The sequence below is a fragment of the Haplochromis burtoni genome, unplaced genomic scaffold (genome assembly GCF_018398535.1).
Source record: "Haplochromis burtoni strain Fernald_Lab_line unplaced genomic scaffold, NCSU_Asbu1 Contig_192, whole genome shotgun sequence".
NCBI classification, from domain to species: Eukaryota; Metazoa; Chordata; class Actinopteri; order Cichliformes; family Cichlidae; genus Haplochromis; species Haplochromis burtoni.
In genome coordinates, this window is record NW_024582553.1 from 858,777 (window position 1) to 883,565 (window position 24,789).

Below are 24,789 nucleotides of genomic sequence, written 5' to 3' on the forward strand. Positions count from 1 at the left end.
CAAGACGATGTTCAAATTAGAACGACTGTCTTTTTATGTCAGCGGTAACACGGACTTTCTTTGAAGTCACTTCATGAACGTGAAAAAAACAAAAAACCATAGAAGTGAAAACTGCTGCTGATTTACAACACCTGGGTGGACGTTTTTCATCTAAACCGAGACAGCACGGTAAACATAATGTTTATTTTTTTAATTATTTTTTTTACAAAACATCTTGCTATATGTAGAATAAAGCGGGGGGAACTGACATGGCATTAAGTTTTTAGGGTGTTTTCTGTGTTAAATACTAACCACTACTCTAAAGTAGGCAAACTAACGAGTCTTATTTATGTACATTAGCTTATTTCTATAACTCACACCTTGTTATACGTATGACGTTAACGATATATGACTGTTAATGAGAAAACGTTACCCTTATATAGCCTTAAAACGAGCAGGTTTTCACGTCTGCCTTAAAATATTCATGTATTTTTCCTACGCTTAATATTATTTTTAGTTAAGTAAACGGACAAAACGTCCAATACGTCAAGTGTATGCTTGCACTGAAAATGAAATCACTGTTTTCCCCTCACTGCCAGGCCTGTTTCACAGGTCCAACAACATGCTATTTTAGCCTCGCCGCCGCTCTCCCACACAGCAGCGAGGCTAGCTTTAGCTTCAACGCCTTGACGAACGGCCGTCTCGCTCGCGCCGCCTGTCAAAAAAACCGACACCGCCTGAAGTTTCTGGGCTTCGCCAAACGGTACGATTTATTACACGGCCGCCGCATTCTCACAATACTTCGAGGTGAAACGCGTATTCCCCGCAAAACAAGCATCTTTTTTTAACGTAGCGCCGTCCTCCCCCTCCCTGACTCTCCCGTCTCTCCCTCTCTACATCCCTGCAAGTAGCGGATCACAGCATCTTCTCTTCTCTCCTTTGGCGTGTCCTCCTCCCCTCACCGCCGGGTATACAGGTGCAAAACACACACACACACACACACACGCACACTGATATCCGCGGATATGTGTGCGCTATAACCAGCTGCCGTATCCCCCTCCTCGCTCCTGATGACAGTTCACGCAGGGTAAAGGCCCCTTCTATTACACTCCCTTCGGTTTTCTTGCCGTAAATCGATATTTTCTCTCCCCTCTTCCTTCCTTCGCCTCACTCGCATCAGCATCCGGGTCTCACTCCCTCTCCATCCTCTCTCCTCTCGTCTCCTCTCCTCCCCCGCCCTCCTCCTCCCGATCATCTTCCTCAAAATACGCCTATCTCTGCATTCACATCAGCACAGGCCACGCAGTGGGCTCCCGGGAGTTGCAGCGGACACCTCCTTTACTGTTTTTGTCATCGACATTTATTATTATCATTATTATTATTTTTATTCATACATGGACGCAGGGAGCGGATACAGACGCAATTCGTTAGGGGATATCTAGAGAGTCCTGTTTTATTTGATCATTTATTCCTATGAGCTGTCAAATTTGAAGTGCACAACTTAGTGTAGCGTCGATAATTTAATCAAAACATACTAACATTTAACAATCATTCTGTGTCTGTTTCGTTGCACTGATTTTTTTTAAAGAAAGATAGAAACTAAACAGTAACCATTATAAAACAAACCATGTCAATATTATAGTATGACTACTTTTAGTTAGTGACTACAAAGGCATGTTTAAAATATTTTAACCAACACTGGAAAAAAAAAAATCATAGTAACTGCATGTCAAACAGAATGAATTTAGTAGTCACGTAGATCAGTGGTATGAAACATAAGGCTCAGGGGCCAGAATCAGCCTGGGAGAGACTCCAGTAAGATCCACTGGAAACGTTTGAAAAATGTAAAGGGCCCAGATTTTGGACGTTTAACTGCATTATAACACGTTTTACTGCTTTTCCTAATGTTAAACACCTCTCACATGAACATACTACACCAAAGCAATTACATAGTAGATGAATATTTCAGTGACAGTAAAGTGTTTTTGCTATCTACTATTGAGCTTTCTGTTTCTACAGAAGAAAAACAGAAATGGTACAGAAATTATCTTACAAATAAAATGTACACAATTTTTAAAATTTACACAAAGATTTTACTGAATTTTTTTCTTTACTGAAAGAAAAATGTATTTCTTACAATTTAAGCCCAACGACTCACATTTATTTATGACATATGGCACCCATTACAAGCTTTTATTCTACCAAGCAATACCTATTTTAACACAATCCACTGATGTTACTTTTTAACCGATAACACAAAGATAACGTTGAAGTATGTTTAAGTCATCTAAACTTTAGACAGTAGAATAAAAATACTATAGGTCCAAAAAAAAAAACCTTACTTTTTTACATCCAAATCAATTTTGACCTGGAAAATTTCTGCAGGAGAAATCTAACTGCATTTTTTCTACCGGCAGAGAAAGAGTCCTAATGAGCATGTGCAGTGTAGCTTGTTTCTGTTTTGAGAAATTCAGTGTGCCACAAGTGTGCTACAATTGCCACTGATGTTAATTAATATCATATTATAATATAAATCATATTCTTCTTATTAGTAGTAGTAGTAGCATTCAAAAAGAATGTTCATTTGTGCACAGAGGAGTTATTTTTATAATCTTGAGCAAAAAAAAAATATAATAATGCGTAATAGATTATCAGTTTGCAAGACATTTTTACACGTTGCTGTTTAACCATATTGGGGTTATTCCATCTCTATTCCAGTGTGTTTGAAATAAAGCGTCCATCTGACCACCTCAGATCTGCATGAAACAATTCCAAGGGAAACCTACTGTTCTTAATGGAACTTATTATTTTATTATTATCAGAAAGGTTTATTTCCAATATTTTCTGTTTAAAAAAAGGAATTATGGTCTTTTAACTTTTTTCTAGCATTTTTTAAAAAAAAACTATCTACAAAACTGATAAAACTCTTTGAGCCGGATCTTCTTTTTATTTTAAGAATAATAAAATGTTAAATATCTGGGTCTAAGGCTCTATGTACATGGGCCGTCAGGAGTGTAACTCAAGCTAACATTGAAAGATGGATCCCTGAATCCTTAAAATAATTGGATGTCCAATCTCTGACAGCATTTAAAGGCCTGCAGGAACCACAGTTTTGCAGGTAGAGGACTGATATTTTATTTAAAGCTTCTCTGCACTAGGCACATAATATTCTACAAAACTGTCAAAATCAGATGATTGGTTTAGAGATATTAAAGCTCGAATATAATACACACACACACACACGTCTGGTTTGCTATCCTCGTGGGGACATCCCATTGACATAATGCCCAAGTCAACTAAATGAAACTTTCTTTTATACCTAACCATAACCCAACTGTAACCCTGACACTAAAACCACATTTTGAGTGACATGGATTTTGGTCCCCAGGAGGGCTGTTGGTCCCCTCCAGTATAGTAAATTTCAGATTTTGGTCACACACATTTTCATCCAACTTCAGTGGGAGATACCTCAGGTATTACACCATGTACCAAATCCAAATGAATCTTTCTTGAAAGAGCACATTTTTGTTAATAATATATCCAAAATTTGTGGTAGACTTCTCATTTTTTCAATATAAAGTTTTGAAATACTCATGTAGAGCCCCTCACATATGATGCCTGTAAAACATGTAAAAACAAAACTATATGTACCTTCATATATGACTTATAGGAATCTCAAATTTTGCACAATTACAATTAAGAAGTTTATTTATTTATTTTTTCAGACAAATCAAACAGAGTTAAGTGGGAGACGTTTGATGAACTATGATCCAGTGTTCACACTAATTTTAGTATCTGCCTTGTTCTTTGTTAGAAAGCTTTAGGTTAAAATAAATGCACAAGCAATGTGCTCCCTCAGAATTTCACTTTAGGACAGTATTTGTTGAATGTACATGTTACTTTTAAATAGATAAGGCTGTATCTTTCTTGATTATTTTTTAAGTTTTAAGCATTGCTGCTGCTGATGTATAGACTGTTGTCACTAAGGACATAACAAAATAGGATGAACACAATAGTAAAGTAATGATCAGAATTTCTTTGGCACACTGGCATGACTTATTGGGACACTTGGATCAATTAGAACTGGGCTTAATGTAATCACTGCCTTTTTTCATTGTACCATTGCAAATTTGTATTTGTCTATATTGGATTTAGTGTTTTTTCTCTTCACCTTTATAGTCGGTTTTCAAATAATATAAAAATACTCTACTCAGATTCAACAGTGCTGATCATGGGAAATTTCCACTTCATTGACAACCACATTAAAAAATATTTTACAAAGAGCAGAACCGTTTAAAGAAGGCTGAACGACAAATGCCCTCGTCTGCAGATTTGGAGGGAAGCAGAGAAGCATTGGGTGCTGATTTGACTGAATCACTCAAAGATGACAGCTTTATTTTAAATAAATAAATAAATAAAGTAGGACGTTTGAATATATCATCCGTAAAGTGCCTTGAAAAATCTCTAAAATCTCAGATTGAAATGTTGTGTGTGGGTGGATAATTCCCCAAAGCCCATCTTCATCTGCGTTTAGCTGGTTGATTTTCACGCAGCCACAAGGATTTGTCTCTGAACCACGGTGCAGAAATGGGACAGAAAGAAGATACTCATCCTGCTTCTGATAAAAAAACATAATGAATATATGTAGGCTTACACGATAGCCCTGCAGGAGAAACTGAATGAAGTCTGCCAAGCCTGACATACTCTACACTGAATGCAGATACATTGTAAAAATCAGTCTTTTGTGGGATTTGAAGATGCAAACCTGGGGGGGAAGAAAAAGTAGGACAAGACATATCAGTCTGTGAATGATGTTTGCTTTTTGCATAAACCTGCAAAAATACTCTGTGCTAATTCTCTCTCTAGAACCCCCATTAAACATATTTTCCAGGGTCTTTCTCCACTCTGAGCTTAGTATATTTCAGCGATCCCCACACACAGACTACAGATGTAACATTACACTGCTCTATGTAGGTACTAAAGTGGGATTAAGCAGAGATTAACAAGCTCTTCTTAATTCTATTAAGTCGAACATACAGGTCCACCAGTGGAGAGCCTCCAACATATAATAATGTAAGAACACAGAAAGTGTGCTGCCATAAAGAAAGACAATATAACGTATGTTGAAAAAAGTTTATTGTAAGGTATCATACAAACTTGTTATCGACAGTAAGCTAATTAGTCTTAGAGTATAACAATTACAACCATTATAACAGAATAAGTAGAAGTATGGAGCTAAATTCATAAGCAACACCCCCCTCTTCAGTTTTCAGATGGTTTCTTCCAGCGTAATAAGAAGATGGGAAAGTGAAGAACCTGAGGTAAAGCTGTGATTGAAAAATATACACAAGTACACACATATGTCATTCAAAATATTCAGATAAACAGTTTTCCATCAAAGGTATATTCACACAACAGTACACATGCTACAGTTTCTACTGAATTATTTAAATTGTATTATTTTGTTTCATTTTCTTTTCTGCATTCGTTTTTGAACACAGTTTTATTTTGGCCTGATTATTTCCGACTTTTCCCGACTTTTGTGATTATGTCACAATCTTCAGCTTTTGCCAACTTAGAAGAAGAAAAAGAAAAATCTGTGTAAAAGAGTTTGTAGCAATTTCTGTGAACTTACTTTTTTTTTTATTTAAATGGATCTCACTGTGCATCATGACCCCTCAGACAGGGTTTTTACACAGGCCTGGAAGGCATCCATCAGATCTTTACAGGTCTCCATCCCCTTGTCTCTGACACTGAAACACAGTGTGAGATTTAAAAAAACACACTCATCAGTCTCTTCTCTTTAGGACCTTAATTTGAACTTGTGCTAATATGAAGACATGTAAAGCAAATGAACCCATCTGAAGCTAAATAGGAATATTTCTAAATATAGTCCACATCAAAGGGATTATTCAAGTTGGGTCTGATAATAATATATTTCAACTCAGCCTCCACCGTGGCTTTTATCGGCCTTTGGTGGAGTACGAGAAGATGAGTGAGTAATCTGTAGAGCAGCTGTACTGACAGTAATCACTGCTGCACGTGGACACGGACTAAATATCTTCTTTCATGCACGTAACATGAACCAGCCAGCTGGAATGTACTGGTCCTCTTCAATAGGGTTTACAAGTGGAAGTCTATTTTAAACCTCATATATATTTATGCTTCTCAAGACATTACAGTATGGGTCCCATTTGGATGTTGTTATGTTTAAAAACTAGTATGAACTCTAAGTGCAGTCTGTAGATTTCCCCACAGACACTTAAACTGGTTGACATGTTAATGTGGGCGCTGGCTATTGTGCATAAAAAGACAGGAAAGTGGCCAGATTATTAACCCAAATCCAAACACGGTTCATAAATCTCACTCGAGAGCACATTATACAAGGATATTTTATTCATGCACTGTCACACCGATTGGAAACAGCAATCAAGATCACTGATTCATTTTACGACTTTGAATGCAAGCACGGATTCAAAAAGAACTTTTATTCCTGTCAGAACTCACCATTTGTCAGAGTCCTCTTTGATTACCTGGCATGGTGCTGGCACAGCGTCGGCAAAGTCTGGCATTTTGACAGGAGAGAGAGTGGAGTTTGTGGAGGTGTGCTGCTGCAGGAGCTGCAGTCAAATATGGTAACGCTTTAAAAGGGATGGAGGGACACAGGAGGGAGGGAGGTAAGGGAGGAGGGGAGGAGGCATGACAGTGACGGTGTGTGAGAAGCTTAAGAAAGGAAAAAGTCAGGAAGTTAGGAGAACGTTATTTAGGAAGCGACTTTCATTTTGTTCCTTTTTTTTAGTGTGTTCAACTGAGTTCTGTGCCACTCTTACTCCTTTCATTTCCCAGTTTATTTACATCACTGTATATTAAGTACCTAATTCTTTAAATTCCCTTATCCCATTCTTTTGTTTGGCTGTCCTGCTAATGAATATGCAGATAACTGACCTTTTAAATCAACCACTGAGCATTACAAAGGTTCCCTAATGCATCCAAAATACTCACTACAGGGGGGGGGGTTAGCTTAAAAGATACCGGGGTTCCTGACTTTGTTTTAAAATGTTTTGTTGGCTTAAGGGGGCTGAGCTGAGAGTTTAACCAAAACAAGGTGGCTTTTAAAGGCAGTTAGTGTTAGTGTTTTTAATGCTACCCAAAGTAAAAAAAAACAAAACAGTTTTTTTTTTTAACTCATCTTGACAACATTTTTCACACGCACACATAATTTAAGAAATCTGACATCATACGCTCTCAGCTGTTTCGTCGACAAACTATAACCCACAATGGCAACATATGGAAATTTCGAAAGTTATTTAGTAGCCATAGTTATAATGTAAGATTTTACAGACTCTCATCATAATAATTATTAAAACTAAGGGAAAATACAGGGAATAATAGGAATAGTTCCCCAGAGCAGCTTCTTAACCAAAATTATGCATTTGACTGACAGAAATCAGATATAGATATAAATCTTACTGGCCCACACAGTCCAAGAATAACTGATTATGATGCCTTTTCCCCCACTTCCCGCTGATTTCCCCCAAAAAATCAGCATCCCATCATTTGGTGTTACAGTTAATTTCACAGTGTCACAGGATACAGCTTTCAACATAACAGAATAGGTACCAGCATGATGTGTCCTCTTTGCATGCTACAGATAAAAGAGGGCATGACAAAACATTGGTGATATTTGCCACCTGTGCTTTTAAGCGGCATTTACAGTATGTGGTTATATTTAACTTGGCCACTAGAGGGCAACAAACATCCATATTCACACAATAATGTGAATAATAACCTGCACAAATAGGCCTCCAGAGCGTGTGCATCATGGGCACACAAAGGGGTCCACATCTACATTCGGCAGTGACTCATTTAAAAGCCCGTTCACCTTTTGTGTAACTTCGCTAATACCTCATCTTGGTTGCATCTCGGTGGATGTGGGCAGCGTTTGGAGACAATGGCAAGTTATTATGATAATCAAGCCAATTAAAGTATCTCACGAAGCCGTGCTCAAGAGCGTGAACCTGTGTCTCAGCGCCACTGAACCCTCCTACTTTATAATGACTGTAGAATCCAGTGTGCCATCTGCTGGTGTAAAAGAATATGTGCATTGTGGGGTCTGGCAGACAGGTTCTCCAAATAATAAGATTAGCAAGAAAAAAAGAAAGATCTAAACAGATCTTGGCATGATAAAGATTATGGAAGGAAGACGGTACTTAGAGTTTAAATGATTAGAGACAAACTGCAGCTTAATTAAATTATTTCATGAAGCATCTCTTTGGAAGCAGGAAATGCCTCTGTACCTCAAAGTAGCTGGACATTTTGGATGCGAATGTGTAAAGTAACTGATGGAGGCCCGTAAATCTGATAATTACAGGGATTTTTTTGTTGCACTCGAACGCGTCTAAGCAAATCGCAGCATTCGCGGCGAGCAGGTGACTATTTTGTGTAAATTGATACGTAAAGGTTCAGAAAGGTAACAAAAAAATCTAGAATTTGAGCAGGGCTAGTTGGCAAACTGAAAAGCGTGAATGGAGGTCACCGCAGACAGTGAGTGAGTCTCGGCGGAGACACAGAAAGGGGGAGAGGGAGGACGGACAAGCGGCCAGCCGCCTTCAAAAATGGCGTCTCCGGAGGAAAATGAGTAAAAAATATTAAAACGCGGCCTGCTTTCTTTACACTTCCTCGTTTGGGCTTTAAGGTTTTTCGTGCTCTGGTGGATTTTTTTCTCTCGTGAGCAACCTCGTCGTCGCTTTTACTTGTATGTACCAAAAGAGAAATATGGGGAGCGAGCATTTGGGGAAATAAAAGCAGCCCCGTTTTATTTTGATGCGTCGTTACTGACAGCTAGCATCTGCTGCTAGCTCAACAGCTCTGCTCCGAAAGGGGGGTGGGAACGATTTTGCATGCAAGGGAGGAAAAAAAGGGGGAAGAGGTTTTCAAATTGTGGATTTCTTTACTCGTCTACTGGGGCTGATTGCTACCAACGTGGCTTGTCGATTGCAATCTTTTCTCGTGCTAGCAGCCTAGCCAAAACTAGCCGAAAGAAAAGGGGAGGAGAGACGGTGGAAAAAGGACGCATTCAAGTCAAATGTTTATCAGCATTTCGCCCATCGCCGGCCAAATCCGCGGCATCTTCATCATGACCGTGACTGGTTTCAGACTAAATCTGCATTCGTGGAAATGATAAATGTGAAAGGCGTAGGAATAGGAGAAAGACTGGCTTTTTTGGAGGTGGTTGGATTATAACCCCGTAGACCCCCCTCTTTTTTTCATCCAGCTTTCTCCTCCTCCCCTCCATTTCTCTTTCAATATGCTGTTTTCCACTCCTGAGGACTTGCTTATGAAACCGGGGAAAATAGTCTGAAAACGAGAACGTGAGAGACTGGATTTTTTTTTCCGTAACCTGCCCTGCGACGTTCTCGTTGCTTTCATCCTCATCGCACACACTGTACACCACATAAATGGATAGAAATTACCCGGGAACAGGATTCGGTGATTTGGGCGCAGGAGCAGGATGGAGTTACGAGAGAACGGCAAAAGCAAGGTATGCATTGGATTCAGACAATGTGCATGCATTAGTGCTACTTTGCACGGTGTGACCCATGTAAACAAATTGTCGCCATTCACGTATAGACCCATGCCTTGCTATTATGTGTAATGCATTGTCATCCAAACAGTTGCATAGTAATAATATTATAAACAGGAATGGATGAGTGTGTGTCGTGGGGGTGGGCGGGGTGGAGAAAGGAAAGGTAGGGGAAATGAACTGAATGTGATTGACAGACGTGGGTTTTTTAGGTAGACCTGGCAGGGTGGAGGAGGTAGTGGTGGTGATGGTGGGGATGGTGGTGGTGGTGGGGGGGAGGAGGAGGATGTCTGGAGTATCCATAGGAATTATTGTTCCCTGTGTGCAGGCCTGGACACAAACCCCCGATAGATGGATAGAAATTCATTGGATTGATAGGATCTGGGAAAGAGTGCAGACGCAGCAAAGCCATTCCAGCAGCACCCCCGAACAGACATCAACAAGATGAACTGATGCATATTAACGAGAGGATGCATTTAATTAAAGATTTCTTAAATAACCACATCTTAAAGAGGCGAAAAAATGGGGAAGGAAATTATTCACACAAGGCTAACGCAACAATCATAATTGAGGTTTTGGCTGTCTTTTTCGCCAAGCATGATCCAAATTGTGGGGTTTTGTTTTGTTTTTTTTAAATTTTGGATGATTTGGGTTCATTTGCATAATAAATTGCCCCACATTCACTCTTGTGTCAAACATGCAGCTTGTCGTTTGCCTGAATAGTAAATTTCAATAAAATTAGGCCAAGGGTGAATGCATTTGGTGGTAGTAAAAATCGGCTGGACCCTGTAAGAATGCCTGTCTTTTTTAGCTTTGATTAGCCCTGAGAGCTAGCGCTCTGTTGCAGGGATGTGTATCGAGGCCTGTGCATGCAAACGTCATTGCCTCATGTATAGATGCACATGTGTGATATTTAAACCCAGATGTAGCAGCCGGATCACACTCGAAAGCCTTCGCGGTCCCTCGGGGAATAATATTTGATGAAACAAACCTAGCTAGTTGCTGATGTTTGCATGCAGCTTAGCATGCATTTGCGTCGGCTTGCACCATCCAGCTGTTAGCTCCATCATCATAATCAGTGCTTACAAGCATATTAATCAGTTGTCTTTGGTGCTCAGTAAGGAAACTGTATTTTTCACTCGGCGCACTTCCACGCGTTGATTACACATGCTTTATGTAAATGCAAGGCTGGCCTTGCAGTTTGGGCCTAGTATCTGCATTTCTACCATAGCTGCTGTGCTCTGCTAGGCGGTGCTAACAGCAGCACAAAATGTTAGCATGTCATCTGGTTAGCCAGGCAGCCACGCATTTCATCTCTCTTTTGTAAAGCATAGTACTGCCAGTGGAAGCTTTTAAGATTTAAGCAGGGAGTTGATTTAGATTGGGGAAATTACAAATTATGCAATGAGTGTGTCTTCTGATTTCATTATAATAATTGCAAATTAGCTGTTCTTTTATTTTTGCATAGCATGTATACAGCTGGTTTTAAACATTTGCATATGGTTTAATACATTTGGATGTAATGAACAATTCTGTAATCCAATGCTTATCAGAGGTTTGCTTTACACCTGTAGATCATGTCCAAGAAGCGTGAAGATATTAAGGGTATGCCCCTAATGAGTAGGGCTGGATGTAACATCATTCATTAAATGAGCGACCTGCATATTAGATGTGTGTTTTTAAAAGGTAGACCCCAGATCAGGAAGTGTTTCCTCATGGGTCACGTTGTGAGAACAGATTATGTTTTCATAAATTCTCATATGAGTGAAATTACTGACAGTTCACAACCCCTCCTCACCCATCCTCTCTACTCCCATGTCTTCCCAGTCTTGTATATGGGAGTTCCAGATCATCCCACCCAGAGTCTGAGCTCCTTCACCGGCAAGCTTACGCCACCCCACACCCTCTGCAGGGCTATGCCACCAATCACCACCCAGGGAGCTCTGGCCAAGGCGGAGCTTGGGGAGCAGCTGGACGGAGTTTGGGTAAGATAAATGTCATACCTTCCATGTCACCACCATAAGGGGCCCTGGCAATGAATTATTGTGTCTGTCCATACAGGCCCTGGCAGATTATTGTCATTGAAAAATGTGCACATTATCGCTTGGATGAGTCAAACCCTTGGATGTTGAAGCTTGTGCTCATTCTCATACGTTTTTTTTTTTTTTGTTTTTTTTTTCCAATGGCTTATGAATTGTGTATTTTTTTAGATACAGCTGGAACTTCTACAGTTCCCTTTTATATTCTTTGCTTTACATCAGGTTTGCCAAATAAACCTCTTGAGAAGTTAAACCTAATTTTCTTACTTTACGTACATCTGAGCAACTGGCTTTTTTTTTTTTTTTTTTTTTTTTTTTTTAAATTGATTGATTGGTTGATTGATAATTTTTTATTAATTAATTAATAAAAAATTATCAATCTTGATCTTAATCAGTGAATAAATGTTTCATTGTTCCGTCTTTCTTTTCTAAAGGTTTGTCTGGGCTGTTTGATACTGGCCTCCACCACGCCAGCCCCTCTGCTCCCGATGCCTCTGTCATGAATCTGATCTCAGCCCTGGAGTCCCGGGGTCCCCAGCCTCCGCCCTCTGCCTCCTCCCTACTATCCCAGTTCCGCACGCCATCCTGGCAAACAGGTGGGGCTATGTTAGATCTTCCCTGATGTGCTGACATTCAAACAGGCCCCGCAGTCAATATGACATTTAAAAAAACGCCCAATGTTTGCCCATCATTATTATTCTGAGTGTGTGACTATGTGTGTTTTATCAAATATTTATTGTACTTGTCTATAGTTTTCCCTTTGACTTGATTAATTTTAAATCCTCTTTTTTGTTTTACTAATTAATTTATGTCAGATTTTGAAATGATAGCTTGAAGGTTACTGAGTAATTTTGCAATGTCTTCCTCTTCTTAACAGCGATGCACACGCCTGCTCCTCCTGAACTATTCATCTCGGGAGCCCTTCCTGGCTCTGGCTCTTTTCCCTCCTCCTCAGCTCTATCAGCCTATCAGCATCCGGCTTCCTTCTCCAGCCGTTCATTCCCTGGTGCCTCCCTTTCCCTCCAGGACACACCCACTTTCAGTCCAACATCCAATGGTCTGCTCTCCCCACATGACCCCCTAATACACATAAAAGCCCCATCTCAGTCAAGTCTGGGATTTGATAGACTCCTGTCCTCACAGGGTGCTGCTGCAGCTGCTTACAGGGGCAGTCAGGATCCCACAGGTGCCACATCAGCCCAAGCGTCCTCTGCCAGGCACCTGCAGTCACACCAGTTCAACTTGCTGTCGTCACAGCTACAGGATCAGTCCTCCCAGCTGTATAATCCGTCAGTCTTTCCCTCAGCCCAGCCCCAGCCTCAGTCTCAGTCCCAGTCTAACTCTGCTCAGGAGAGGGCCGTGCCTCGGCAGGACAGCGTTATCAAACACTACCAGCGCCCCACGCCAGCTCAGTCGCAGCTCTCGTCCTCTGCTGCCCACTCTCTTCAGCACTACCTCGGCTGTTCAGGGCCTGGGTACCAGCAGATCGCCACCCATCACAGGCATGCCGGACTTTCTTGCAGTCCGTTGGGAGACCAGAGCCCCTCATCTGACCACAAGCCCACCTCCCGCACTGAGCAGTATCGGTCAATTAATCAGCCTCCCTATTCCTCCTCTTCCTCCTCCTCCTCTTCCTCCTCAGCTGGGAAAGGTACCAAAAGCAGCTCAAGCAGTGGCTATTCTTCTGGCAGTTCTGCATCATCTTCCAGAACTCCTCACACTCCCCCTTCGGCTTCATCCACCTCCTCTTCCTCCTCTTCCTCTTCTGCCACCTCTGGGGCTCATCCTTCCAACTCGATTCCCACCTCCACTTCCAGTGCAGCCCCTTCCAGGCAACAGCCACCCCCTCAGCCAGCTCCGCCTCCTCCAGCCCCTCAGCAGCAGCCTCCTGCCACCTCTACATCAGCTCCCCAATCTCTTCCAAAATCCTGCCTCTCAGGCTATGGCTCTCCTGTCCCCCCAGTGAAGACCCCCACATCTGCTCTAACTGGTCAGACCCCACCGCAGCAACAAACACAGTCATATTCCCCTAATCAACCCCCCACATCTCACCTGGCTCAGTCCTACGGAGGCTTTAGTTCACCACAAGCTCAAGACTTGAGCTCAGGTACTGGAGGGAAAGGCTATGGAAGTCTGGGAGGACGAAGCCAGTCTTATTCCACTGATCTATATGGAACTGACTCTGCTTATGGATCACTTCCATCCTCTCTGGGTGGAGCTGGAAGCCCATCGCTAGGCTATGGAGCCCCAGGCCACTCACCTGCCCTTCTAAGGTCAAGTGGTTCGTCAGGCAGTGGAGCATCTGGGGGAGGAAGCAGCAGTGGCACAGGAAGTGGAAACTCTGGGTCAGGGGGAGGAGCAGGAAATGGTCTCACCAATGAGAGAGGTGGAGGAGGTAGTGGAGGTGCGTCTTACCATATCCCAGACTCCAGCCCCTCTCCATCAGGCAACTCTGGCATCATCCGTCCAGGGTTGCACTCACCAGTACCCAACTGCCCTACTCAATCTCCAGGAGGACCAGGCTCAAATAAATACATTTCCTCAGTTCTCTCCCCGACTTTCTTAGCCTCCCCACAAGGCTTCCCTGACACCAGAGGTCCCAGCTCCCAACCTCAGTCGTATCACTCCACCTCCTCCAAGACGAAGGCGGACACTTCTATGCTAGGCGTGGGTTCTCAGAGATCTCAAGAGGAAGTAGATGACGATGATGAGTTCTTGATCCAACATCTGTTGCAAGCCCAAGCGAGCCCTGCTCCTCAGGCTGCTCATCACCATCCTCAACAACAGCCCCAGCAGACATCTCAACAAACACAGCCTCAGCCCCAGTCAGTGCCCCCAACCACTGATTCAGGCAAAGGGATGAGCTATGACATGAGTAAGACTCCTGAGGAGAGGTACCACCCTCAGAGTGTCATACGTACCCACAGTGCCACAACCACTGCTGGAGTAGGAAATGCAGGTTCTGGAGGGTCCATCTCAGGGCTGGATAGCCAGCTGGAGATGTCACTGAAGAAACAACAGCAGCAACATCAACAACACCACCATCAACAGCAGCAGCAGCAAAGGAACGAGCGCTCCGTGGGAAGCAGCAGGAGCAGCGGTGGGAGAGGCAGCGCTGAACAAGTACACTCCCACCTCCATCACCATGATAACTTAGGCTCCGTAGTCCACTATGGCCGGGGCGACCCATACACTCAGCACTCCCTCGCTCCCCAGCACTCCTCACACACTCAACATGTGTCCTCACACTCGCAGATACCACCACACACCCAAATGGAGCTCCAGAAGAAGCCACAGGAGCGTGCAGAAATCCCTTATCCACGGAAAACACCTGAGATCCAACAGCAGCATTCCCAGTCTCAAGCTGCTGCGTCCCTGATGGACTCTCCCACCGATCAGTCTCGTCAGCCGCCACATCTGCTCCAGTCGGTGCTGTCTCACACCACCCGCAACAAGATGGAGCCCCATCCACAGCACCACAAGATGGACTCTCATCGGCAACACCAACAGCATCACAAAATGGACTCCCACCCACAGCATCAGCAGCACCCCAAAATGGACTCCCATCCTCAGCACCAACAGCACCAGAAGATGGACTCCCACCAACATCAGCAGCACCACAAAATTGACTCTCATTCACAGCATCAGCAGCACCATAAAATGGACTCTCTCCCCCAGCAGCAGCAGCACTCTATTAGCCAACAACAAGCTGTAATGGATAATACTGGTGGGAGACTTGGCTCGAGTAAACACCAGCCTCAGTCTCAGTCCCAAGCCACCCAGCTCCAGCTTCAGCTGCAGTCCCAAGCTTTGGAGGTAGCAGCGGCTCACTACAACCACGGGCCCCCTCCACATCAGCACGAGCAGAGCCAGGTCAAACAAAGCTCTGTGGTCTCTTCCCTGGACATGCTGGAGCGCTCCCTCTCCCAAACCTCCAGCACAGACGTCGCAGTTGCAGAAGACAGACGTGGCGGACCGGGCAGCGCAGGAAGGAGCGGAGCGAGTGGCGAGCGCCACCGACAACAGCAGCAAGAGCAGCAGAGGCAGCATGCGCCCCACCATCAGCCTCCCCAAACCCACCACTCGCAGCAGCATTCAGCCTCTGAACTCCACTCCTTCCTTACGGAGCCTGACATCGGCTTATCTACCCCGTCTCACATGCATCACCTTTCCCAGCACCATGCGCAGCAGCAGCATCCGTCCTCGCAACACCAACAAACCCACTCTCACCACCCACATACACAGCCCCACCCTCAGCAGCCTCCTCACCCTCATCATATACCCCCACCTTCTGCTTCAGCCCTCTCGCAGCCTCAGCCTGACCCACAGCAGCCGCTCTCAGCCCAGCTCACCCCTCAGCAGAGCCAGCTGGACCAGCAGCGCTCAGAACAGCACCAGTTTGACACGGTCAGCCCCGTGGAGAAAGCAGACCAGAATCAGCAAAGTAACCGCTTTGTACCCTTAACGTCTATCTGCTTCCCAGACTCCCTGCTTCAAGATGAAGACCGCTCCTTTTTTCCAGGAATGGAGGACATGTTTTGCGCAGAGGACTACAAGTCTAGCTGTGCTGGTGGTGCAGGACCAGGGCAGGAAGAGATGAATGAAAGCCACACCGGGCAAGAAGGAATGGATGCACTGAAAGCGGGACAGAGTGCAGGTGGAGCAGGGGGAAGCAGTGGCCCAAGTTATGACATAATGGGTCATCATGGTGGAGACCAGGGTTATGAACCTTACTGTCATGGCTTGGATGAACCTACCAACAACACCATGACCCTGGATCTAGACTCCCTTAAAACACATGAGCTGCCTTCAACTGTCAACACTGAGCAGCTAGGTTTGATACAGTCACAGGCCCCAGCGATGGGTATGACCTCCAATACAGCTGGTCCCAACAATTCTGGAGCTAAAATGTCCTCAGGGCCTGGAGGAACTAACGCGGGACCTGGTTCTGGAGGTCTCCAGTCTCCCATTTTTTGCTCATCTCGTCCCAAGAAGCTCCTTAAGTCTAGCTCTTTCCACCTGTTAAAGGAGCGCAGGGACCCCAACACACTGCCTAAGAAAAGTTATGCTCAAGAGTACGAGTTTGAAGACGATGAGGATAAAGCCGACCAGCCAGCTGACATCCGGCTGAATAGCCGGAGACTCCCGGACTTGTTGCCGGATTTGGTGTCCAGCTGCAGAAAAGGAGGAGGAGGAAGTGGCTCTCTCAGCCCTTTAATGGGTGACATTGATTTCTACCACTCCTCTGGCTACTCGACTATGGGTTCACACACACTCCTGCCTCCAGAAGGACCCAAGAAGAGAGGCCGAAAGCCCACTAGGCCCAAAAGAGAGGGTCCTCCAAGGCCAAGAGGGAGACCCCGCATCCGTCCTATGCCTGAGCCGTACACTCCAAGAGGGATGATGGGGGAGATGGGCGGAATGACAGTAGGAGGGGGATTCAGCGTAGAGGGGCGAGGGAGGGGTAGGGGCCGTGGAAGCCGAGGCAGAGGAGGAAGAAGGGAGGATATGTATATAGAAATGAGCGGGAAGGAGCCGGATCAGATGCACCACCATCACCTCCATCAGCAGCAGCAGCCGCCACAGCAGCTCCATCACCAGCCACAGCAGCAGCAACAGCAGCAGCATGAGCCAATTCCACCTCTCAAGGTCAGTGGGATTCTGCCAGGAAAAGGCAGGTTTGACGCTAATAAAAGTACAAAGCAAACACTAGTTTTTTTTTTTTTTGTTGGTTTTGTTTTTTTATTGTGGTCTGATGGTGGTCACTGTAAAATCCCATATAAAAGAAGGGGTTCACATATAAGCCCTGACTTTAAATAACGTAGATTTACTGATGTGATGGCAGGGAGTGTTACCTGTGTGTGGATGCTTCTTATTGGAGTCGTGAGCCAGCTGAAGGTTGCTGTTTGTGTTTTGTTTGTTTTTTTCCTCTCTGTCTCTGTTTCATTATTAGTCACTGTCCTCCATTTTTTTTCCCTAGTTATTATAACTGATTATTTTTTAAATTTAAAATTAAAATTAATTTATCTTAGGGTTCTAGATTTTTGCCAACTATGCCTTTACATTCATGCAAAAATACAATTAATATGAGGTTTATTCTCTTTTTATTTTCAGATCAAGTTACCCATTGGTACTCTGTCCTCCTCTGATGCTTTGCTGAGGACAGATTCTTTGTCTGGCACGGACCCTGCTTTGTCAGACGGCTCAGTTGGCTCTGCTCCCTCACTTGGTTTAAGTCCCGGACCTCCCTGCAGCACTGAAAGCACCAGAAGTCAGGACAAGATCAAACAGAAAAGCCAGATGATGGGTGAAGGAGTGGATGACGAGGGGCTGGAGGAAAGGGTAACAGCTACAGGATTTCATTTTCGCTGTGTGAAGAAGAAAATGTTGAAAATTGCTCAGGCTGAATTTAAATGAACATAATTTGACTTTGTGGCTCGATAGTTTTTGTATTTGATCTGAATTAGAGGTTCTTGTTTTGTCTTTCTTTTAGGGGGATGAGAAGGACTCTGAGTCCAAGGCTGGTTTTGTTGCTTCATTTCTGGATTTCCTGAAAACGGGCAAGAGACATCCAGGCTTGGACATCTCACCGGGAATGGAACCTGACAATGGTGAAACTTCACCCTGTAAATCAGGAGGACTACGCTCACTGTCTCCTGCACCACCTCCACCACCACCACCGCCCCCATTCGGGGATGGTGAAGGTAATGGAGGTCTGGCTTTGGGCAACTGCCCCAGCCCCAAGCGTTTAGAAGATGAGCTAAAGAGGAATCTGGAGACTTTGCCCTCTTTCTCCTCCGATGAGGAGGACTCAGTGGGAAAGAACCAGGACCTCCAGAAGAGCATCTCCTCAGCAATTTCTGCTTTGTATGACACTCCTCAGCTGACATCAAACATCCAGCCCCCGCTACCGCCTCCCCAGTCTCAAAATCAACCAAGTCAAGGCCCTCTTACACCCGCAATGCAGCCCCCGACGCTTAGCCCACAGCCTGCCATGCACACCCCCCACACCCAGCCCCAATCCAACGAACCAGATGTCCTTCAGCCAGAAGATGTAGACATGAATGAGAATAAGGAGGAAGAAGAGGAGGAGGAGGAAGAGAATGAAGAGGAGAGAAGCACCGGTGGCGATGAAGAGAGTGATATGACGGAGGAACCACAGCTGGAGACCCTGGGTGCACCAAAGCTTGATGGTAAGAGTGGGAGTTGCCTTTTAGAAATTTAGTTTAGAAATTCCTTTAATGTGTTTGTTAAAAGAATTAATGGTATTGAATTTCTTGTCCCTCCTTCCTTCCAGCTCCTCTCCCTGAGATTCCTCCAGAACCCACAACTCCTGAACCTCCCTCTGTTCCTCAATCTCCTGCTTCATCCTCGTCTCCTTCTCACTCTCCCCTCCCTCCTCTCTCGCTCCCCTCACCCCTGCCTCCAGCAGAAGAACAACAAGAGCAGGAGGACTCCCAGCCTCCGAGCCCTGTCGCCCCCACACCTCCTTCCCCCCCACCTGCACCTCCCACACTGGCTACTATCCCACAGCCTGCCACCCCTCCTCCTCCCCCTCCTCCTGCTTCAGCCCCTACTCCAGCTCCAGTCTCCCCTCCTCCTTCTGTAGCTCAGAAGGAGTCTCCCATGCCATCTCCCGAGTCCCCCGCCTCTCCAGAAGAGCCCCCAGCTCCTAAGATCACCTCGCTGCATCTTGCCCAAAAGCAAGAAGATGCTGCCATTGTTGGAGAGAGCGAGGAGGATGAGAGTGAGAGTGGAGGGGAGGGCATCTTTAGAGAAAGGGATGAGTTTGTGGTGCGTGTGGAGGACATTCGAACGCTCAAGGTATTTATATGAATCTGTGAATTTCTTTTTTTCTTTCTTTTTCTTTTTTAACCTATATATTAATCTTTATGTGGCTACGAAGGCATCAGTAGAGTTTTAAATACAGTAAAATAACTGATTGTGTGTTTGGATACAGCTGGCCCTGCAGACTGGCCGTGAGCCTCCACCTATCTGGAGGGTGCAGAAAGCCCTGCTGCAGAAGTTCAGCCCAGAGATCAAAGATGGGCAGAGACAGTTCTGTGCCACAAGCAATGTGAGTTCACCCCACGCCCTCGCTAATGTACCTTCAAACAAGTCTGTTTATATGCTCTTTAGTGTTCTAGCCATAATATCATAAAATAATGCAGTGTGTCATATACAGGCTTTACTCCTGTCTGTATTGTTATATCATCATCAAATTTAATGAAACTAAAAATTGTTCTCCCTTTTCTGGCTCAGTATCTTGGATACTTTGGAGATGCTAAGAGGCGCTATCAGCGAATATATGTCAAGTTTCTGGAGAATGTCAACAAAAAGGACTATGTCAGAGTGTGCTCCAGGAGACCGTGGCGCAGAGCCACACCTGCTCTCAGGTAAGAATGTTCTTCATGCTGAAACCCATGCTCATAAAGAATTTGAAACAAACTAGAGTAGATTAATGATGCGACTACCATCCAATCATTTCAGATATTAGGGAAAAAAGCTGGTTGTTGATGATCGAATCATCACCGTTTTCTGGACTTTTTAACAATTGAGGACAGGATGAGTAAAAACCCCTCAATGTTATACTGTGTTGTAGTAAATAAAATTGATTTCCTCATCCTACAGACGTCAGTCCCTCCCCAGAATGGCGTCCCCTCCTGCCACTCAGGTGCCATCAAGAGTAGTGGAGAAAGAGGAGAGAGTGGCTCCACCGGTCCAGCGTGAACAGAAGGAGAAAACAAGAACGGCGACCACAACAACCACGACGACGACAAAAGAACCACGAGAGAGGAAAGAGCTCTCAGCTGCTGTGCCTAAAGCTGAGGAGAAGGAGAAAAACCGGGACGCAGAGAAAGAGAGGGAAAAGGAGAAGCGGGTGCAGCCGCAGCAGGAGAAAGCGGAGAAACGTGCAGCGGAGCGAGGTAGGACGAAGGAAGACAGGAAAGTGGTGGAGAGGAAGGAGAAGGAAAAGGCCGAGCGACCACCCAAGTCCAAGCCAGCCAAGGTGAAGGCAGAGCCGCCGCCCAAGAAGAGGAAGAAGTGGCTGAAGGAAGTACCTTCATCATCTGACTCAGACTCATCGGACGAGGCAGCTAGCGAAAATGAAAGTGAGACCCTTCAATTCTTTCACTGTAGATGTGTTTGTTTTGGGGTTTTTCATATTTTAATTAGTGTGATGGTAGAAGACTCCGTTTAAAACTGGTTCTCACCCACAGTGCCAGTGAAAGGTGGAGTGAACAACCGTGCCATGAGGGAGATGTTCAGGAGTTACGTGGAGATGCTGGTGAGCACGGCCCTGGACCCTGACATGATCCAAGCTCTGGAAGACACAGACGGTGAGAACCGCTCACACATCCTTCTCAACATAATTACCAGTTTTATGTTAACTGAAAAATAAAGAAATAATTATCAGATGCAATTATTAAGTGAGAAAATCTCTGCTCTAACTGGGTTAGCCTGTCTGGTAGCTCACTTTTCTCTAGCTTAAATATCTGCATTGAAACAACTGGATGGAGGTATTTTCATAAGCAGAAAGTTTGGGCAGGTTGAGTAAACATCACCGTTTCTGTCAAGTATCAGCTGCCAGGTTTTAGGTCGAAGCCTCCGGCTGGACAAACAGCCCACACGGTATGAGTTTATGAGCAGTCCAGATAAACCAGTTGTGACAGGTTAGGGGGGGAAGCCCTGGGAGTGCATGAAGAACTGCAGCCAGGGAGAGCTGCTTTCAGTTTGCTGCTGGCATTAAAATGATTGGCAGCTACATGAATGATGACTAATGAAACGTCTTTTACATTGATTGGCCATCAGATGAGCTCTACCTCCCTCCGATGAGGAAGATTGACAGCATCCTTAGCGAACAGAAGAGGAGGTTGTTGAGGAGAGTCAGCATGAGCTCTCAACACCAGGTAATCTGTGAATGTGCTGCTTATTTTTCTGTCCCTCTGGCTCACATAATAGAAGGTAATAAAAGTATTTTACACTGCTCTGTTTTACCGCCTGTAAAATATGCTGATGTTTGTGTTGGAAGAAACCTATTTACACTTTACACAAAGTCAAAGTGTCTTAAAAGGTATTTCATTTTCTTCTGGATGGATCTTATATCATGTTAGTCACCTCCAGCTTACAATAATGCCATTTCTGCTTCCTGTGCTACTTTTGTTCACCCAAGACTCAGATTGCAGAAGGTTGCCACAACACACCAAAACATTAGTTTGTCATAATAAGAAGATTGGAATGAGGAAAAAACCTGTTTTTGTTTATGGAAATGAGAGGATGCAAATTTAATGACGGATGCCTTAAGGGTGACAAGTACCCCTGGTGGTTAAAACTGGTGGATGGATCTCATGCTTGACTTGACATGAAGTTGTTTACTTGTTTGAGCTTAAAAAGCTGTTAAATCTGCATAAATTTTTAAAAAATATATTTTTAACCAATTCATATCCAGATTTTTAATTATTATTGTATGGAGGGCGTTTGAAAACCACTAGACTAACAGATAACTGACACTATTTTCTTAACTAATATTTTAGTTTAATTTTTATTTCAAAAGTATAGTATTTATTTTTGAATACAATGGTTTAGCCAACTAATAACCTTGGTAGACCCTGTAACAGGATGCCTGCAGGTAAATGAAATGATCCTCGAACTCGAGGACACTGGTGTTTTTTGTGTGACTGTTTTGTGGCTGTTCCTCATTGCCCCTCTCTCTACAGGAGGTCCTGCATGCTTACCCCCAGATAATTGTAGACCCCCTGGATTCAGGAGTGGTGAGGGTCCGGCTAAGCGGCGATGCTTACAACCGCAAGACCCTCAACAGAGTCAAGAAGACCCTGCCTAAACCACAGGTGTGCATTATTTTGTGTTTGCTAAACGCTATGAATAGTTAGAAATCCCAGCGTACAGCAGTACATCTGTGCACAGTTCTGTGAAATTTTGTGTGACTGTAAATTTTGTCAATGACAAAAAAGCCTTGAACCACGGTAGTCACTGAAATCACTACACTGACAGAATTAATCATTACTGTGAAGGGTTGTAGGTGGACACAAACACCTGTTGCAAGTTTCCAAACCCAGAACAGCAACACTTAATTTTACTTTACTTTTTTTTTTCCATAAATAATCTCACTAAAATTGACCCCAGCAATAATCCGAGTTCTTTTTAATAGGACCTTAAATTGTCAGCCGAGTCTTATCGGATCTACAGTCTCTACCACTCCCTGCATCATTATAAATACCACACCTTCTTACAGTGCAAGAAAGAGGTAAGAAACCATGTTGTTTCTGCTCATTTTGAAGCTTCTACTTCAATGTGTTTGGTTTGGTTACAATTGTCTCTCCTTCCATCCCATTCTCCCAGACCAACACCATTGAGCAGGCAGCTGAGGACCCGGGCCAAGAGGAAGTGGTGCAGCAGTGCATGGCCAACCAGAACTGGCTGGACAGCCTCTTCAGCTCCTTCATCGAGCTGCTCACGCTCAGCACCAAAGCCTGATTCAGCCACATAAAGACACAGACAGTGAATTAAAGTAAGAGTATTTGAAAACAAAAAAGGAAAGAGATGGATCCTACTGTACAGCCCCCTCCCCCTCCCCTCTTCAAATCTCTAAGGCCCTTGATGAACACGAGAGGGTCTGTTGACGTGACCTCGGACACTGGCCTGTTTTTTTTTTTTGTTTGTTTGTTTTTTTTGTTTGTTTTTTTGTTTTCTTGTTGTTGATCAATGATTAAAGAAATGTCTTACTTTGTGAGAAGGGGACCCCCACTCGTGGTCACGGGCACCGAAGGGTCAAGAGGAAACTGATTGTTTTACGGAAAAAAAAGGGAGAGAGGCAAGGTGGAAGGACAAAGAGGAGGATCGCCAAGTCAACGTGGGAGCCACTGACATCCTGTTAACTGTGTGTCATAAAGACAATAGCTCAAAGAGAAACTATTACCGCTTAGTTTTTACATAAATTATTTTTTGAAAAGACTAACATCAGCTGTTGGCTTTTGAAAAGATTAGAGGAGGGCGAGGATGCTTTTTAAAAACTGCGTGCGTCGCAAGCAGCGTGATCGGGGACTCACTCGTCGGCAGATAGAAACCTGAAATGTGTTAATAAGCGCTCTCTCTATCGCTATCTCTCATTCTGTGCTATGTGAAGGGCAGCACCAGTCAGCTGTGTGATAATATATAAACACATTTTTATTATTTATATGAGGAGGTTTTTAACTTAAGCTCTCACAAGTGCTGGTTTGCTGCCCTTAAATGCTTTTTTTGTTTTTTTTGGGTTTTTTTTTTTAATTAAGAGTTGTTTTCCACAGGTTCAGTATACAATCATAACCCACATATCCAAGTCGTCTTCCCCTCTATCCAAAAAAGACCAGACGTTGAGACAGACATGTATCAAATACAGTGGGTGTAAAATAACAGCAAAAGGAAGAAAAAAAAAAAAAAGGACGGGGAAATTAAGGAGGCTCTATTTGACTCTTTACATTGTTGTGCTTCAGTTCAATCATCATTCATGCAGGTGCAAAGAAAAAGAAGTAAACTGTCCATCTCCCACGTGGGAAGGAGGAGTATAAACGAGGAATATTTAAACATGAGATAGGCATTTCATTTTTATCATTTTGATGTTTGTGCATACTATGACTTATTTTGAAAACAATCTAATTTTCCATAAAAAAAGGAAAACAAAGATGTGTAAATACTGTACAGTTCTTGATGAAATTCTTTGTCCTTCTGTACATTAACTCTCCTGTATTTGAGAAACAAATAAAAGCTGCAAAGAACAAATGGTTTCATTTTCCTATATATGCACACACCTGTGTGTGTGTGTCCCCATCCATTTTAGCAGGGACATCTCAACTTATTGAGACCTTAAGAGGAAGGTCTGTTTGGGTGGCTCTTATGTTTAAAATGAAAGTCCCAGTTTACACAAAAATGTGCTCAACTTCTAGTCCAACTTGGCTGTTTTGACACATTAAAGCAAAAAGGACAGAAGTTTCCCTGTTGCAGTTCACCCAGGTAAACATTTTTCAACCGATGTACTTTCCATAAAGACATTAATTTTCAAAGCAGGGTATTTCCATTTGTCTTAATTGTTTACCTCAGAGGGATTAGATGTGCATTATGCCAATGAGAGAGTGTGTGTGTGTGTGTGTGTGTGTGTGTGTGTGTGTGTGTGTGTGTGTGTGTAACCCCTCC

General features: G+C 43.9%; 1 protein-coding gene and 1 long non-coding RNA gene across 3 annotated transcripts; one reads left to right on the top strand and one right to left on the bottom strand.

Moving 5' to 3' along the window:
* The first annotated feature begins 78 nt into the window (after positions 1 to 78).
* Positions 79 to 24,378, top strand: prr12a (proline rich 12a). Of its 2 annotated transcripts, none has more exons than XM_042226030.1 (15): positions 79 to 168; positions 11,390 to 11,547; positions 12,036 to 12,197; positions 12,479 to 17,250; positions 17,716 to 17,943; positions 18,095 to 18,794; positions 18,899 to 19,425; positions 19,562 to 19,678; positions 19,864 to 19,997; positions 20,233 to 20,714; positions 20,823 to 20,942; positions 21,415 to 21,512; positions 22,320 to 22,451; positions 22,772 to 22,867; positions 22,963 to 24,378. In XM_042226030.1, exons 3-15 carry the CDS (start codon positions 12,101 to 12,103, stop codon positions 23,095 to 23,097), a joined length of 7,638 nt encoding a protein of 2,545 aa, XP_042081964.1. In that variant the 5' UTR covers positions 79 to 168; positions 11,390 to 11,547; positions 12,036 to 12,100; the 3' UTR covers positions 23,098 to 24,378. The 2 variants fall into 2 exon arrangements, with proteins under 2 accessions (XP_042081964.1, XP_005935531.1); XM_005935469.3 differs by lacking the exon at positions 79 to 168 and adding an exon at positions 8,066 to 9,520.
* Positions 5,099 to 6,633, bottom strand: LOC102295081. Its single transcript, XR_316630.3, has 3 exons — positions 6,487 to 6,633; positions 5,615 to 5,732; positions 5,099 to 5,306 (listed from the first exon to the last, which is right to left on the bottom strand). It is a non-coding gene; the product is annotated as an uncharacterized LOC102295081 (long non-coding RNA).
* Positions 24,379 to 24,789: the final 411 nt, after the last annotated feature.

What these genes read in the sequence shown, in the direction of transcription:
- prr12a (XM_005935469.3), top strand. Translation starts at nt 9,438, where the DNA reads ATGGATAGAAATTACCCGGGAACAGGATTCGGTGATTTGGGCGCAGGA. An exon ending in AGCCAATTCCACCTCTCAAG is followed by an intron (nt 17,251 to 17,715) that starts GTCAGTGGGATT and finishes TTTTATTTTCAG; the next exon opens with ATCAAGTTACCCATTGGTAC. An exon ending in GGCAGCTAGCGAAAATGAAA is followed by an intron (nt 20,715 to 20,822) that starts GTGAGACCCTTC and finishes TCTCACCCACAG; the next exon opens with TGCCAGTGAAAGGTGGAGTG.